At 50.8% G+C, this 15,809-nt stretch overlaps 7 protein-coding genes across 7 annotated transcripts in view; 3 read left to right on the top strand and 4 right to left on the bottom strand.

Moving 5' to 3' along the window:
* The window catches only part of BO87DRAFT_396014 (glucosamine-6-phosphate isomerase), a gene marked incomplete at both ends in the record, with an annotated part of 2,461 nt that extends 2,229 nt beyond the window's left edge, over positions 1-232 (bottom strand). Inside the window, one exon of the mRNA XM_025625224.1 lies at positions 226-232. Within this exon, the coding sequence (XP_025480864.1) occupies positions 226-232 (7 nt within the window). The remainder of the gene's footprint in view (positions 1-225) is intronic.
* A 163-nt stretch (positions 233-395) lies between these two features.
* On the bottom strand, positions 396-1,550 carry BO87DRAFT_356597 (class II aldolase/adducin domain protein). Its single transcript, XM_025621379.1, has 3 exons — positions 1,235-1,550; positions 841-1,148; positions 396-794 (listed from the first exon to the last, which is right to left on the bottom strand). Exons 1-3 carry the CDS (start codon positions 1,452-1,454, stop codon positions 438-440), a joined length of 885 nt encoding a protein of 294 aa, XP_025480863.1. The 5' UTR covers positions 1,455-1,550; the 3' UTR covers positions 396-437.
* A 199-nt stretch (positions 1,551-1,749) lies between these two features.
* BO87DRAFT_356595 (putative proteinase) lies at positions 1,750-4,391 on the bottom strand. Its single transcript, XM_025621378.1, has 6 exons — positions 3,936-4,391; positions 3,701-3,890; positions 2,400-3,653; positions 2,280-2,355; positions 2,168-2,228; positions 1,750-2,120 (listed from the first exon to the last, which is right to left on the bottom strand). Exons 1-6 carry the CDS (start codon positions 4,131-4,133, stop codon positions 1,896-1,898), a joined length of 2,004 nt encoding a protein of 667 aa, XP_025480862.1. The 5' UTR covers positions 4,134-4,391; the 3' UTR covers positions 1,750-1,895.
* Positions 4,392-5,775: 1,384 nt separating this feature from the next.
* BO87DRAFT_27924 (uncharacterized protein) lies at positions 5,776-6,507 on the top strand. The gene has a single exon (XM_025618926.1). It carries the CDS (start codon positions 6,022-6,024, stop codon positions 6,406-6,408), a length of 387 nt encoding a protein of 128 aa, XP_025480861.1. The 5' UTR covers positions 5,776-6,021; the 3' UTR covers positions 6,409-6,507.
* A 53-nt stretch (positions 6,508-6,560) lies between these two features.
* On the top strand, positions 6,561-8,627 carry BO87DRAFT_396011 (putative siderochrome-iron transporter; the record flags this gene model as incomplete). Its single annotated transcript, XM_025625223.1, has 6 exons — positions 6,561-6,766; positions 6,815-6,838; positions 6,894-8,268; positions 8,318-8,334; positions 8,383-8,460; positions 8,513-8,627. 6 exons carry the CDS (start codon positions 6,561-6,563, stop codon positions 8,625-8,627), a joined length of 1,815 nt encoding a protein of 604 aa, XP_025480860.1.
* Positions 8,628-8,730: 103 nt separating this feature from the next.
* BO87DRAFT_434072 (esterase/lipase family protein) lies at positions 8,731-9,726 on the bottom strand (the record flags this gene model as incomplete). Its single annotated transcript, XM_025627695.1, has 1 exon — positions 8,731-9,726. The coding sequence occupies exon 1, from the start codon at positions 9,562-9,564 to the stop codon at positions 8,731-8,733; it is 834 nt and encodes a 277-aa protein (XP_025480859.1). The 5' UTR covers positions 9,565-9,726.
* Positions 9,727-12,915: 3,189 nt separating this feature from the next.
* BO87DRAFT_424874 (uncharacterized protein) lies at positions 12,916-13,442 on the top strand (the record flags this gene model as incomplete). The annotated part of the gene is made up of 3 exons (XM_025627266.1): positions 12,916-12,996; positions 13,101-13,179; positions 13,234-13,442. The coding sequence occupies 3 exons, from the start codon at positions 12,916-12,918 to the stop codon at positions 13,440-13,442; spliced, it is 369 nt and encodes a 122-aa protein (XP_025480858.1).
* Positions 13,443-15,809: the final 2,367 nt, after the last annotated feature.

Here is a 15,809-nt window from a genome sequence, read left to right as displayed (position 1 = left end):
TTGTCCGTTGACGGAGGAGACGAGGGGGTTGATTGATGGGGAGAAGATTGGGTGGATGAAGGAGGGGGTGAGGATTGTTAATGTGGCGAGGGGGGGTGTGGTGGTTGAGGAGGCTTTGGTGGAGGGGTTGAGGTCTGAGAAGGTGGCTGCTGCTGCGTTGGATGTTCATGATTTTGAGCCTGTTGTTGATGCTAGGTTGAGGAACATGGAGAATGTTACTCTTACGACGCATGTTGGGGGCGGGGCGGTGGAGACTAGGATTGGGTTTGAGAGGTTGGTGATGGAGAATATTTTGAAGGTGATTGGGAATGATGGGGAGGTCGTTGGGGAGCCGCTTACGGCTGTTAATGGGAGTGAGGTTAGGGAGGTGTGGGAGAGGATGGGGAGTGAGTAGTAAATATTGTGGGAGTATGATATTATGCTATGAGGTGTGGCTGCTAGTTCAGATAGCTTCCTCCGGTTTCCTCGTGGATCAAATCGAACATGGGCTTCGCGCTGAAATACCCTGCCATTGGCGTGCCGACGGACTTGTATGTGAATGCTGCGTCCGCTTCGTCTACCTTGACGGTCTGTCCGCCCCGGCCTGCGGCTGCGGCGTCGGCCATGAGCTGTACGTAGCAGCATTTCTCTAGACTGACGAACCAGAACACCGTCTCCTCGATGGTCTGTCCTACTGTTAGAAGCCCGTGGTTCTGCAGCAGTGCGGCCTTCTTAGTGCCTAGGGCTTGAGCGATGCTCTTGCCCTCTTCTTCGGCCAGCACGATGCCGTTGAACTGATTGTACAAGACGATGTCCTGCTCTGGTTAGTTGCAGGTTCTGTAGCTAGAGGATGCCACTGACATTGTAGAATGCACACGCATCCTGCGTGATGATATCCAGCGGCCGTCCGAGAGTACAAAAAGCCCGTCCATGAATGCTGTGGCTGTGCGCAGCGCAAAGCACGTCCGGCCGAGCAGCATGAATGGCCGAGTGAATCATAAAAGCAGCAGCATTGAGCAGCCGGATAGGTCCACCGCCAATGATTTCCCCGGCGTGGCTCACATGGATCAAGTCGGATGCCTTGATCTGCGAAAATGCTAAGCCAAAGGGGTTCACCCAGAAGGTGGTTGGGTCGACGGGATCACGGAGTGTAATGTGTCCTGCCACGCCTGGAATAAAAGTTAGTATGAACTGCCAATCCCATCGAGCCGAGGTAATCGGAAGTAAGTAGTAGGGATGAGTGATGATGGCATACCCTCATCGTAGCCATTTTTGCCGAAAATGCGGAATGCGGCTGCCAGTCGACCTTTGAGGTACTCGCGCTCCTTGTACTTATCTTCGAAGACTGGAGACTGTGGGAATTTCTGCGGGGTGTTCTTCACTTTGGCGGCTTCGGCAGCCGATTCTTGGGTGGAATGGGGTTGGACGGGAACAGGAGAGAATATGGTGGTTTCGGTGGCGGTGGGAGGGGCCATATTGGATGAAATAAGAAGGTTGAATTAATATGGGGGATGGCAATCAATGTAGGGTTGGGATGATGAAGAAGAAGGAGGAGGAGGAGGAGGGATGAGGGGAGAGAAGAGGAGAAAGAGAAGATATGCTTATCTGACCAGCGCGGGGTTGAACCAAAGCAAGTAATCAAGGTTACCCGACGGATCTCAACCGAGGTTGCACCGCATCGCTATGGATGCTCGACCAAGTTTGGTTCATGACTATTCCGGAAGTGCCTGGGCTTGGAAACACCTGGAACTATCATCGAATGTGATCGGTCATACAGCCCGTGGAAGTATCTATTCACTACCCTGCTAGAGGATGTTCTACGGCTATATACATTCGGAATCGGGATAGAATGAGTCATGAGTCGTGCGAGAGGAGCAGAAAAATTGAGCAGACACATTGACCCAGACATCCCAAATCTACAGCGGTAGCCGTGGTATTGCCATTCTTTGCGCTTCCTCCAAAAGCGCTTCATATAGCTGCCGGTCCACGGCACTCATCCCTTCCTGTGTCGAAGGCGACGCTCCCAGTATGGGCTTCACGTCTGCTTTGCATACTACACCAGGGGGCGGAAGCTCGCCTGTCTGAAAATACTGACGGATCTTCTTGTGAACACATACGGACGGCGCCGCCAACGTTGAGTGCTAGAAGAGTCAGATCGTGCATCATGTTTGACATTTGGGTCACTTACGCCTTCGGAATCCTGCTGTAGAAGCACCGAGCCAGGAAAGTTCTCGGACATCTTGCGCGCACTGTAAACGATTAGCCTCGATGGCAAATTTCCCAGGAAACGGGGAAATTACCTCCGCAATGGAGTCACTGGGTCGAGCGTGTTGCTCACAAACAGCAGTGGATGGGAGGTATTGGCTGCGAATGGCCCTAATATACTCAGCAATGAACGGTCCAGATTACAAAGACACTACTACCTGTGAGCTTCCACTTCGGCTTTACCTTCCACCCTACGCAGCTCATCAAAAGACTGGCCCAGTAATCCCCAAGCATGGCACTGTCTTCCTGCAACGACGCCCAGGAACGCCGGACCTCCTCTTCGTCAGCATCCTGCAGATACTCCGCATCGGCACAGAGGATGGCCGTGCTTGAATACGCTTCATTGTGCCCCGACACTTGACACTCAGCAGACCATGGTCCAGATTGAAGACATTGAGCGGAAGGGCATGAAGGGGAGCGGCCCCCTACTTTAAAGTCGGCAAGGGCGGCGCCACTTTGCTGCGATAGCTCGGCCGCTACCTCTGCCAGTTGAGGAAATCCGTAAAGTGGCTGATACAGAGCAATTCGCAGGATGACCTTGAGATCACTCCACGTCACGACTTCCGGACCTCGTGTAGCTGATGCGGGAACTGGTAATGAGCGGTTGTAGAGAGCGTCTTCTAGTGCCAGATATGTTTCCTTGATGGCGGCCGGTCCACCTTGAGCATAGAAAGGGCAGACATCTGCTCCAACCGCATTGCAGTATCGCGTAAATTGATCGAAAATGGCGTCAGCGTCCTCGACAGCATTGGGCCCCTCCCCGAAATAGTACTTGTCGGCATCAACCACAGCATCAAGCACAGCTCGATGAATACGATCGGGAAACATAGTTGCAAATGTGGAGCCTAGGATGGTTCCGTACGATCGACCCCAGTATAGGAGCTTCTCCTGTCCCCGCTGCCATCGCGTTCGCGCTACTATATTCTGTCCTGGATCATAGCCATGAATATGGTCCTGTTGGCGCTGCTTCAGCAAGCCTTGTTCTGCACGCCATTCGCCGTGTCGCTCAACGATCTCAAGCATATCTCTAGCCACAGGAGGCGTGTTGAGGTGCTCGCCCAAAGCCTCCTCTCCATCCCTCGGAGGAGTGGACAAGTTGGCAGAGCATCCAGTGTTGAGGGCAGTCGCGCGAGCCCAGCTATGCCAGAATGCATCCTGTGCGCTACCAAGTGTGCCTTCGGCTGCCACTTGGAGTTCCCAGTTTCGCTGCGCGAACAGATGAGGAAAGCAGCTGAACCCTGGAGTCGTGTTGTTGACCCCGCGCGGATCGAATCCAATGATGTCAAAATACTTGTCCCGCGAAGCGCTTTCTGGATCGACTATACTTGGGTCGTTCTCCGAATCTACGGTCTTTTGCAGGGATTTGCCGCTAACAAGCACCTGGGCGACGCCTGAGCCACCTGGGCCACCTGGAACGGAGTTAGTCAGGACGATGGCATGGCATCCCCAAACATACCTGGGTTCGTCAACACCGCCCCGCCATATCGGGAATCTGCCACCGGAACCTTGGCTGGAAGACGAGTGATGGCGATCGCGAAGTGACGTCCTTGACCATCGGATCGGTGGTAGTCCATGGGAACTTCGAGGCGGGCGCATTGGAACCCATCGAAGCAGTCATGGTACACAAGTGATCGCGAAGGTGTTATCTTTACCGGTCAGACGCTTCTGGCAACAAATGCAAAGTCTCTCACCTGTTCCCAGCTAAACTCCGAGTGGAGGTTAATCTCAGTATGTGCTCCAATATGAAGACGCGATGTCCACCACGCAAGACCTGCCAGAGTTACTACAGCGACTCCTATTCCATGGAGAACCTTTCGCCAGGCTCCATATTTTGCAGGATGTACATGGGCCTGAAACGACCCGTATTCAGGGGCTTTTAAGGGATCCATGTGTTCTCAGACTAGACAATGCACGACATCCACTTCACCGTGTGCGCATCGAGGGGATAGTCAAGGGTGCCCCACGAGTTAAATGTAGATTAAGCCATGGTTGACCCAAGATACCGGGCGGGCTGACAGGTCATTCAGCTGGAGCTGAATATGAAGGCCTGCAGTTTCTGCATAGACACGACGACGAATTAAGAGTAAGAGATTTGCAATGAACCCGAAGTGGGGGTTGGATAGCCACGGGGCTCAACTCATCAGGATAAGCCGCGCATGCCGAGATTGAGAGGGAAGATCGCGGTCGGAAAAACCAAACAGAAGCCAGATGGCGGATCAGCGCTGGTGGCCTGTGACCCCTTGCATTTTCTTAGGTTGCGTTCGGCCTTCCTCTAATTGCCTAGTAGCAAACTCTTCGGAGACTAGCATGGATCAGCCCGGAGGTTATTGGCTGGTGCCCTTATCACACTCCCCGTACCCAATGCAAGGTCAGCATCCACGATAGATGTGGCTATAAGCATCTGGGTACAGTGGGTCTGTCATCTCAGCAAGAGATCAACCTTTAATAGAGCGATCAAATGTCTCCGGACAGTCGATAAAACTGATGTTGGCCCTCTGCCTCTGACGCTAAACCACACTCCCGCAGGTATCCTGAAACTTGGCTTTGGCCGAGTTGCCTGATTGACACAGCAACTATGGGTGGTGTAATTTGTACTACCGTTCGCATATATGGAAGAACGTTATTTAAGCTCTGGAGACACATTTGTCCTTGTTGAAAATTGGTTGTTTCATCCCCATCTGGGCTCTTCGACGGAGGAAATATACAGATGCCGTGGTGTTCGTTATGTGAAGAACGGACTGGCAGAGTCGAACAACTCGTCGACGCCACACGTGTATCAGAGCCAATAGTAGGCAGAAAGGCCATATTTACCCTGTCCTCTCGTCCATCGGCGAGGGACTATGATGGGTGCCATCTTCCGCTACAAGCTCCCAGCCAAGGGAACCAGTGCAAGGGATGCCATATCCCAAGATATGTATCCACTGTAGCTCTTCCTGTTCACTCATTCGATCGCTGGCAACTGGCGGATCATGTGGCCTGGTCATGACAAATGCCAAAGTGGGTTTGGGATGCCTGCTTCCTTCGGGATGAACAGCGGAGAGTACACTGAAGCTTAATTTCAAGCTCGAACGTGAAGCTCACCAGCAGTGGAGCCAGTCTTTCTTTCTAGCGTTTCCTCTTTTGCATCAGATACTCTATGGTCCTAGCGATGGCGTTAATCATTCCAGAAGAGACAAGGTTATGCGATCATGTCCTGCTTGCCAAACAGGGCACAAACTCGAATAAGCTAGAGCCAAAGCTTCTAGGCAGATCTCCGCCTGATCTGCCCGGCGTATACTATGGTGTTGTCAAGGGACGAAGCAGGAGACAAGTACGGAGTAAATAATGCAGCTGCAGCAACATCCCCCATACTCCTTGAGCCAAATGTTGAGACTTGAGATGCGTCCCGCATGCATCACGTGCGGGGAACAGTTTCCCCAACTCCAACTCAGTGTCCGAAAAGGGAAAAGTTCCAGCCTCGGTTCTCCGCAGCCCTTCCTCACCTTCTCAACATTCAGGCCTCTCCCCATCTGCCTTGCCACTAAATGGAGAGACTTATTCACACTGACTCACAATTAAATACTCTGATAATCGCGAGCAAGTCAGTACTGGCCTGACAGCTGCCTCTTCGCCGATCGACTGAAATGGACGTGCGTGGCAGCCGGACTTGTCCAGTTTAGGAGGATCATTGCCATCCCCCGCAGGATCCATTGTGACTAATGCAGCTTCTTATCAATAAGTGCCCACTGATGGTCACAATCCTCACCCACTGCCGTTGTCGGTGCTGAACCCGACTAAATGTTTGCCCGTTTTCGCGACCAGGTTTGGGGCATTTGGGCCTATAGTCGTCGATCTTCACCCGGATCGGCACCCTCGGGGGCTCCTCTGCGCCCTTGCTGGCCAAGGCAGGCAAATCGCACCCGCCGGGGTCATGGATTGGGATTGGCATTCCTCCTCCCCCCCACCAAGCCCATAGTCACGTTAGCTGATGTCTTCGTCACGGCGATCTCTTCGGCTGTCCACCAGGTCTGCCTCCCTCCATTTATCCATCCGCCCTCCCAGTATCGGTCACAGCCAGTCAAAGGTGTATCAATGCTTGTGCGTGGTCTTGGTGACGCCATTTTGATCGCAATCCCACACTTTCTGCTGACCGCCTGCATTTGCGAACGCCAGGGATGGAGATAAGTGAGTCCGGTCTGTCGCACTAAATGAGCTTGATCACTCGACACTCTATTTGATTCCGCTATCTCGGTCTGTCGCCTGCGTCTCGGAAAAGCATACATACCTGATGTGGCCCGCCCAACTGAATTCTGTCCTTGAGTACTCACATCCACACAATGGCTGGCTGGAACGGAATTTTCCGTCCGTCTAGGAGACCGGAAAATGTCCCCAGTTCCTTCACCACTGGGGATGAAAAGCACGATACAATCGATGTCACTGTTCACGAATCGAGTGCCGCATTTCCAGATGCCACTGGGGCATCAAAGATCCAAGCTGCCGAAGCCGTCAGCGGGCGCAAAGGCCGGTATCTGTTGTATGCGGGGTATGTATGTCATATCTCTATTCTAGCATAAATGCTGATCACTTCTAGACTGGCGATGATGATGGTCATTTAGTAAGTCATTGTCTCTCTACAGCGACAGCACCTTCTGATCGCTGGTTGGTATCAGTGAATTAGACAACTCGACCGTGGGGACCTATCGTAACTTTGCTACATCTGATTTTGACGCTCTCGCTGAGCTGGCCACCTTGAACACTGCTGCGAGCATTATTTCCGCCATCTCCAAGCCCCCAATCGCCAAGATCTCCGACGTCCTCGGACGCGGTGAAGCCTATGTGTTCGCCGTCACATGCTACGTGGTTTCCTACATTCTCTGCGCCTCTTCCAAGACCTTCAGCACTTACGCAGGCGGATACGTCCTCTATTCGATCGGGCAGGCTGGCACATCCTTTTTGAATGCTACGATCGTTTCGGATCTGTCATCTATGCGATGGAGAGGTTTCGCTTATAATATACTCTACCTCCCATTCCTCGTCATTCCCTGGGTGTCCGCGTTCATTGTGCAGAGCGTCGTGGATGGCATTGGCTGGCGTTGGGGGATTGGCATGTTCGCCATCTTGATGCCTTTCGGTGCCATCTTCATTATAACCACCCTCCTCGTCTTCCAGCAGCGGGCCAAGCGGTCAGGTCTCGTACTAAACGAACAGCTAAATCTATATGGTTTCTTCTCTCGCATCGACCTAGGTGGCCTATTTATTCTTAGTGCCGGCTTCGCTTTAGTTCTAATTCCTATTACACTGGCTGCTACCTCTGCTGGCCGTTGGAAGACCCCCTGGGTCGATGCATTGATTGCTGTGGGAGTCGTGATTCTGGCTTGCCTTTACCCATATGAGAAATACGTTGCCCGGCATCCTGTGGTGCCTGTGCGCTACTTCCGTAACCTTTCAGTTCTGCTCCCAGTGATACTGGTATGCATCGACAACATCAGTTTTGGCGCTACCCATACATATTTGTATGTTTGGTCCGAGGTGTCGCATAACTTTTCGCCACGCAATGCGCAGTTTCTCTACTATACGAACGGGGTTATGCAAGCCCTCGTGGGCATGGGAACGGGCTTACTGATGTACCGCCTACGATCCTACAAGTGGATTGGCGTCGTCGGAGCGGTCGTTCGCATGGTTGGATACGGGGCCATGGTTCGTCTTCGCACAAACGAAAGCTCTGTGGCCGAGTTGTTTATCGTGCAACTGGTCCAAGGCATTGGTAGTGGTATTATCGAGACCGTCGGGATTGTTGCAGCACAGATCACGGTGTCGCACGCGGAACTCGCGCAGGTCACATCGTTGGTCCTGCTGGCCGCGTATCTGGGCAACGGGATAGGGTCAGCAATTGCAGGAGGAATATATTCGGGACAGCTACGACAACAACTGCGGTTACATCTAGGGTCTGGTGTGAGTGAATCTACGGTTGATCGGCTGTACAACTCTATTACAGGTACTCTCCCAACATGGGGGTCAACCGAGCGAACAGCGATTGACAGAGCTGTAAGTAATCTGCCTCGCATTGCCTGTCCCACACTAACTTGCCGTTCAGTATTCAGATGTGATGGGGTACGTGTACTACACAATTCGAAGCCGATGTTAGACTGACATATCCAGGTCGATCACTATCGCGGCTCTGGCATTTTCCGCCCCTATAGTAATTCTGTCGCTATTTTTGCCCAACAACAAGCTTGGGTATGGTGGCCCAGAACCTCTGGCTTCTCTTTCATTACTGACAAGTCGCTAGGGACGGACATAATATTGTCCAAGGCCAACAGCCTCCCGAGCGCTCCGAGTCCACACTGGTGGACGAGAGAAGAGCGCATGGAAGGAATTTGGATATCTATGAGACAAAGGCGTGAAAGGGGATGGCGGTGGTATTATTAAACATTATGACACTAATGTTTGGTAACTTGGGTATCTAAAGATATATGCTTTTATACAACGTCCAACAGATGCCATCCTTCACCTGCCGGGAGACCCCAGCGAGCAGACAAACTCGCGCTTCGGAGTAGAGTCCAAGGCGTTCTTGACCAAATTCCACACATTCAAATCGTAGGCCTCGCCGATATGGCCGACAGGATCCAGAGGACAAGTGTCTTGCACCCATTCATTGGTCACTCCATCTTCATGAACAAAGGAAGTGGAGGTTGGGGTGACCAATTCGTCTAGCCGCGATGCAATGACCGTGAGGTTATTCCCCGGCTGCACGATCGGCTCGCCGTCGTTCAAGCGATCAATCGCAGCTCCGTCCGGGCCGAGATCGTCACAGGCGGCGCAGCCCACTGTATCCAGGATGTCGCCGATCAGATCGCGCGATAAGTTTCCCAAAACATATGCAATGTCATAGATCCCGGCCAGGTTGGTGCCTCTCGTGGGAGGTGCAATGGCCACCAGCTTATCCAGCATCTCCGAAATGCCATCCTCGAACTTAGGGACGTAGAGGGTTTGGAAAGCGCCTTCGGAGTGACCGACAATGTCGATCTTGTCGGCGCCCGTCTTTTCTTTCACCTCGCGGATGTACGCGGCGATTTCCGTGGCCGATTCGGCGATGGCCTTGAGGCCGCCGACCAAGGGGAACCCTTCATATGCACCGTAGGTTTTGGCGTAGGTGCAGTAGCCTTGCGCTTGTAGCCAACCTTGCAGGTAATTCAAGTCTTCGTAGTAGGTGGCGCCCAGCCCGTGTAGGAGCACAACGGGATTCGGGTGTTCGGTGCTATTGCAGGAGAAGTCGTTGATGCTGTAGCCTAAGGCTGGTAGGATGGCGGTGGATGCTAGGAGCAGCGATGATAGATGCATTTTGGCGGAAAATTGTTGATTTAGGGTTCGGAGAATTAACCAACGGCAGGAGTAGAGTGACGGAAAATGCCATTTGAGTTGGCAGTCACCAGATTTTTATCGTGAATCCAGAGGTGGGCCTTCATTGTGCCCAGGGAGATAGGAATCGGATCTGTACCTGATCGAGAATGTGAATTCGTGAACCGTTGATCACTTTAATTAAAAGTGGACGGGATGCTTAGTCGCCATTGGCACCAATTTGTGACTATTGGCAGCGGCTGAGACCGAGTGGATCGCTGACTCGGCGCTGACTCGTTTAGTGTTGCTTGGGACCTTCCCTGACCCGCTTGAGCTTCATTTCATCCCTTCCCGAGCACTTGGTTCACTGCAATCAACGCAGTCACGGAGAGCAAGAGCAGTCACGGACAGCCAGATCAGTCACGGATGGCCCGTCACTGCTACACGTCACTACATCTCTACAACTTCACGTAGATGCAAGATATGGAGTGAAGATGTCTGGATTCAGTGATGGATGGTTCTGTTCTCACCTCCCTCTCTTCTCTTTCTTCCTCATCTCAATCACCCCATCTCATCATCATCTCTGGCCAAATCCATCGATACTATCTTCTATGTCTCAACTTACTTTCGATATAGGGTTATAGTCGTTTTTAAGTGGTCATTATCACGACCCACCCCATTCAGCCTCATATATACTACAAGACGGCTACAGCTCACCGATACCTCATACATACACTATATATGAGTTTAGCGAACACCAACAGACTATACTAGCCCCCTACGCAAGTCCAACTCTCAATGTCTTATATATCCCTCAGAGGTCTCACTGGCTCGTCAGGATTTAGCCTGTGTCTTATAGACATCGAGTTGGATAAAGCCATCGTGAGCAACCCTATCGCAGTTCGAAGAAGAGAAGTCGCTTTGATAACTGTTCAAACTAACATACGTCTTGGTAATCACCAGCGAAGCCTACGGATTCTACGTGAACTCGAAGGTCGAGTTGCGTGCCTGCATGTCTTCAGGCAGCAGTGGAGACTGCTTAATCTTGACTGTCCCTAGACAACTCGGGGCCTCTAGGAAAAGATGAAATCGACGTCATATTCGGTATAGAGTCAACCAGAATGACCTTTTGCAGTACTAGTTGCCATCACCAGAACAAACAACACTGGCAGCTTACTCAAGAACACACTGTTTTCGAGAAAGCAATGAATATACGAAAGACAAACCATGGTGACGTCTTTCGTCCTCACAGTTACATTCAATATCTTCTTATCCAAGGTTCCTCGAGCGGCGAATCACCTCATATATCAACACAACAGACCTTACCTGTATATCAGTACCGATGAACGGGTTGGGCGCAGCAAACGAAAGGCATACGAGTTTGTCGCCAAAGCCCACTGCGAACATCAATATTCGCAGACTGCTGTCATAAACATATTAAGCCTGCCAGGTCAAGCATTGCTTCTGGCACATCTTGGGGATTTCCAGCTCACTTCAATCGCTCTCAGCCATGCAATATATCCCCTTGGTTTCCGGACGATACACCCAAAGTAAATGTCTTGTACAGCGAGGCATAATGGCAACAGATGTGGCCATCAAAAATGTCAATCTCTCTCGGACACATCAGCCTATATACATGCATCCAAGGCCTGGATCCGGGGATTTATAAGCATGTTGACTTGATGAGGAAAGCAGCCTCCTGAAAGTGATACTATCGAAGTGACACTTATCGACTTTCGTTCCCGCATCAATGCTGGGCCACACTTATAAAGGGGTCCATCTAGCCGTCCTAGAACACGGCACCGCGCAAGCCTTCGCCCAAGACTAACCGGCGACTTATGGGAGATTCCAATCATCTATATACTTCCCAGCGACTCTTCACTGTGATATAGAAGGATCTTGAGACACAGTTATCGCAATTCAAATGCGAACGCGACGTGCTGGCGTTTGCTCTATTATGAATAATACTGGAACCGACCAACGGGTCAGCATTTTCACCGACGGAACCATGGGTTTAGTTCAATAATGATAGCGCAGCGATCCTTTCGCATGACCGTCCAGGTTGCGGAAAGCATGTATGCTGGCCTAAAATACTGACATGTTCTGGCCTTTGTCACCCAGTTGCAAGCGAAAAACGCAACGGGGTAGGCTCTAAGAACAGAGCGTCAAAGTCGGAACATAATGTTGCTTCTGCATTTCTCATTCAAAGTTATGCTAAGCTCATATACTTACAACCTGGCCTATGGGCCGCTCATGGAGAAAATCGAGGCAGCACATGGATCAAATGGTGGACTAGCTTGCTGTGTTTTGAAATCCTGGGCAGCAGACTGCTAGGAAGAAAAATCTGGTCAGGTCTTGCTTCTCTTGTCCTTAGGAAAGGAATTGCAGAAGTTCCCGATTACTGCAGTGATCAACAAACTTCCTTAATCAAGAAGGAAGTTGAAACTGCTCAAATGGCGGCGTGGAATCGCCCTGGTGGCCAATGATTCTATATTGCTCTCCGATACACCGTCGCTGCGAGCTTTCTTCTCCAAGGCTGCTGCCGTCTTTGGCTTCGTACAACCTTCTCCGTTTCAGCTATAACCACCTAGTCTCGGAGGAAAGCTTTCAGGCATACCGCCGCTCAAACACGGCAATATATGTCTGGTTCCAGCTCCAGAAATTGATGTACTCTTCTCCACGCTCGATGGAAGGGGTTTAGACGGGCAGCAGAGAGTCTCAATCTGCCAAGGTGACTGCATCACCCAGATTTGAGTTCCCTTATTCTTGCAGAGCTAAGCGGAAGTTCGAGGTCGCTGGGATGAATGAGAACACCATCCCTTACAAAAATGGTCTGTCGACACGTTTTGGACATGCCTCTCTACATGCAGCCCTGGTTACCACATGCAGGTATATTCTAACGGAGATGGTCAGCCACAATCTCATAAGTCAAGAAAAGTCAAATAATGGCACGCTATGTCTGTCCTGGACTTAAGCCTTCTCAATTGACGAGAAGCTGCAGAGCCATGACGCGTGTTGAGTGGGCAACGTCAACTCCCTGTGCCCATTGCAGTAGTCACCTGCAGAGTCGTCTAAGAATATTGGGCACATTCTCTGACATCACCTACGTCTGGAATACCTTGCGGTACCTTTTCCCAGTAGGTGCCCATGGGGTGCTTCTGCTTCTTGGCGGAGGATTTGAACGTGTTGTCTCAAGACAATCTTCTAATTATATCACTACCAAAGTGAACTTCAGGGAGGGACTATGATGCACAAGAGACGCGTACGAACATATCAATTTCCGCGAAACCATTGGTGGTGCGGTAGCACTGTCTCCGACCACACAAACGCTCTCCATCAGCCGGCTAACGTCAAATGAGACTCGTCACCTTTGTGCAGCTTATCCCGGGGGTAAAACTGAGCATATACGCCAACGAGAACTGCTTCGATGGCCCTGTATATTGTTTCAATGTCTCACACGACTACTCATGCTATTCAACCGACTCTCGTTGATCCATAATACTTCGTTTTGCTCCTCTTCGCCTTACCCTACCGGCTAGGCTCCGGACGAAGATGACGGTCGCAACGGCTGGAATGACTACATGGTGGTCGACGCTATGAACTACCTGAAAGTCATTCGTATATATTTGAAAATGTGCCCACAACTGCAATCACTAACTCTCGAAATGGGAGATTGGGGAGAAAATGGGACGCACGGATACCTCGATTACTCGGCTTTGCACCTCCCCCTACCACGGTCTCAATATTTGTTGCGTCACCTCAGCCTGACATTGGATACGACGATTCAGGATAAGACGCAAGTGGAGGCTCCATCATGGAAGACCGGCTCAGCGCTGGCCCACTCTGCAGCGGTACCGACCAAGAAGTTGAAGAAGCTTTAACAATCCGTTTGTTATATATGGTGCACCCATTGAGCGAAGCCGGAAGGTCCAGGCCACCATCTAATACTACAAACACAATTCTACAGAATCATATACTCAGAGTTGGTTTTTGCCATTCGAGGCTTTTCGATGGGTCCATGTTGGGATGCCGCCCCTTTACAAGCAAGGCGCTCTTGAACCACCAACATTGCATGAAGTCTCTTGCAAAGCGCCCTTAGGTTTCTCATGAAGATTTCGATTACGCTCGTACGAGTTGGATATTTAATCACCGAATAACTACATTCGAAGCTTCAGGCCACATTGCCCGCAAGCTCTGGAGTTACGTTGGCAGCTTCCACTTCCTGCCTACTACCCAAGAAATGAACGACTCGCCGACTTCACTGAAGCTACCAGGGCTATGAAGCTGCGAGCATCCGTCGATTCTGCAGCAGCTGATGCAGTAGCCGTTACTCTGTCGTCAATGAGGGAAGGCCCAAAATCAACATCAAACGTGAAAGCTTCAAGTCCGCAGTATCCAGTCTCAGTTTACAAAAACTATGACTGTTGTTGAACTCATTCTCATTTGACAAGGCTCTAGCTTATCCTCGGACCTGGAATATACCTCTTACAGGATGCATTCTTTTCATGGAAAAAATGAATGGTTTGGAAACTGAGCTCCCTTCCGGCCATGCTTCTAAGGTGCACCAAGGACTATCTCACAAACCCGGTACTGCCGCTGGTTAAACTACTCATGCAGATTGAGGTGACCCGAGCTCACTTCATGCTGCACAGCATCGGCGCTCATAGGTTTATCTCATAAACCCGGCCCTCCCGTTAGTCGATCCCGAGACGAAGGTGACTTGAGCTCAATCGACAACACATTCCCGACCCTTTTGGACGATAACCTGGATACCAATATGTGCATTAAATGACGTCGACCTTCCGTCGCTTGATGAGGGCATGATGAAGGTCCCCGAAATCTATATCCCATCCGGCAGAGCTTGGATACGAACGATTATGCAAGCCCAGCATATATAAAAGGAATTCACGTACGTCGCTTCAGTCACTCCCTTAAGGTGGCTGTCGCGGATATAAAAATAAGCTCATCTATGATCTGTCATCGAAGGAGAGTTGCGGAGCTGGAGGCCTGCGAGAAACAATCGACATATTCCCACAACTCATTTGCATCTTGCTTCTCCACGAAGTACGGTTCTCGATGGTCCAAATAGAAAGGGGTGTCGTTTTAAACTCGCCACCTCATCTCTATAGCACTGCACGGCGACAAATGGCCAGCTACAAGCTGTGCTCGAACTGCATCTTCTACCACCAGGGCACGTATTGTGGGTGTCTCTGAAACCAGTCACCAAAGGAAATCTTAGCAGTGTCTAAGAGACAGAATTACTCGATCGGAATTAAACGACTTACTGTCCCCTATATTGTATATTCTATCACCAGGGAATGTACTACGAATGGCTTTGATAGCCGCAGAGCCTGTGTGCTGTGCCGCGACACAGTCAAGGAATCACTGTGCGGCTGCATATTTTACCACCAGGGAACATGGAGCTCAGCATGACCTTGCAAATGAAGACGCTCTTGTGGTATCTCCCTGACGCACGATCAAGACATACCGCGAGAGTTTCCAATTTCCTATCTTTATGGAGACCTATATATAGTAGGACCGAACATGCCCTGTTCCATCAGCAGTTGACTAGTCCTGCATTCATTCAAGGGTCTCTACATATATAGCTGGGTACAACTTATTACCCATGCGTTCAGCAACGCCATCGTGGGATCTCTCACTGCCAGCTACTGGTTACGGCTGTGTGCGAATTGCATATTTTATCACCAAGGCACATCCTCAGCAGCTCCATAGGCGAAGTCTCTCTCAACTCTTTTGATAGTCGCCTCTTCTTTCGGCTAATTTATGGAGATGTTTGTCCGCTACATGGGCCGTCAACTGCAGCACTGTCGAAACAATACAGACCCTATCTACCACTTCGATAGCTTCCCTTAGTTAGTGGTGCTTAACGAAGACGATTTGTGGACATGCCGGTTGAACATCGTCCGCTCGAAGATGCGGTGACAACGCCCATGGCTCGTCGCTGCAAGTCCAGATTTGAACACCAGCACTGGCCGAAGGGTTGCCAGATTCAATAACTCAAGGCTCATGACGAGGATGACGCACTACATCTAACATTCCCCAGGATGGCCTTCCCAATCTCAGACTATGGAAGCCGAGAAAGCGATCACTCAGAGTCTACCAACGGCAACGACAGGGCTAGCCCAGAGATTCAGGGCGCTTTCGGTATATATACCATCAAATGTCGGTCGAACAAAGCAGCCGCTTTCAAGTAACAATCTGAATGGCGGTACAGCATATCTGTAAGC

The sequence above is a fragment of the Aspergillus neoniger genome (genome assembly GCF_003184625.1).
Source record: "Aspergillus neoniger CBS 115656 unplaced genomic scaffold BO87scaffold_12, whole genome shotgun sequence".
NCBI lineage: Eukaryota > Fungi > Ascomycota > Eurotiomycetes > Eurotiales > Aspergillaceae > Aspergillus > Aspergillus neoniger.
The sequence above is the reverse complement of the archived record's forward strand: the minus strand, read 5'-3'. Positions and strand labels throughout refer to the sequence as shown.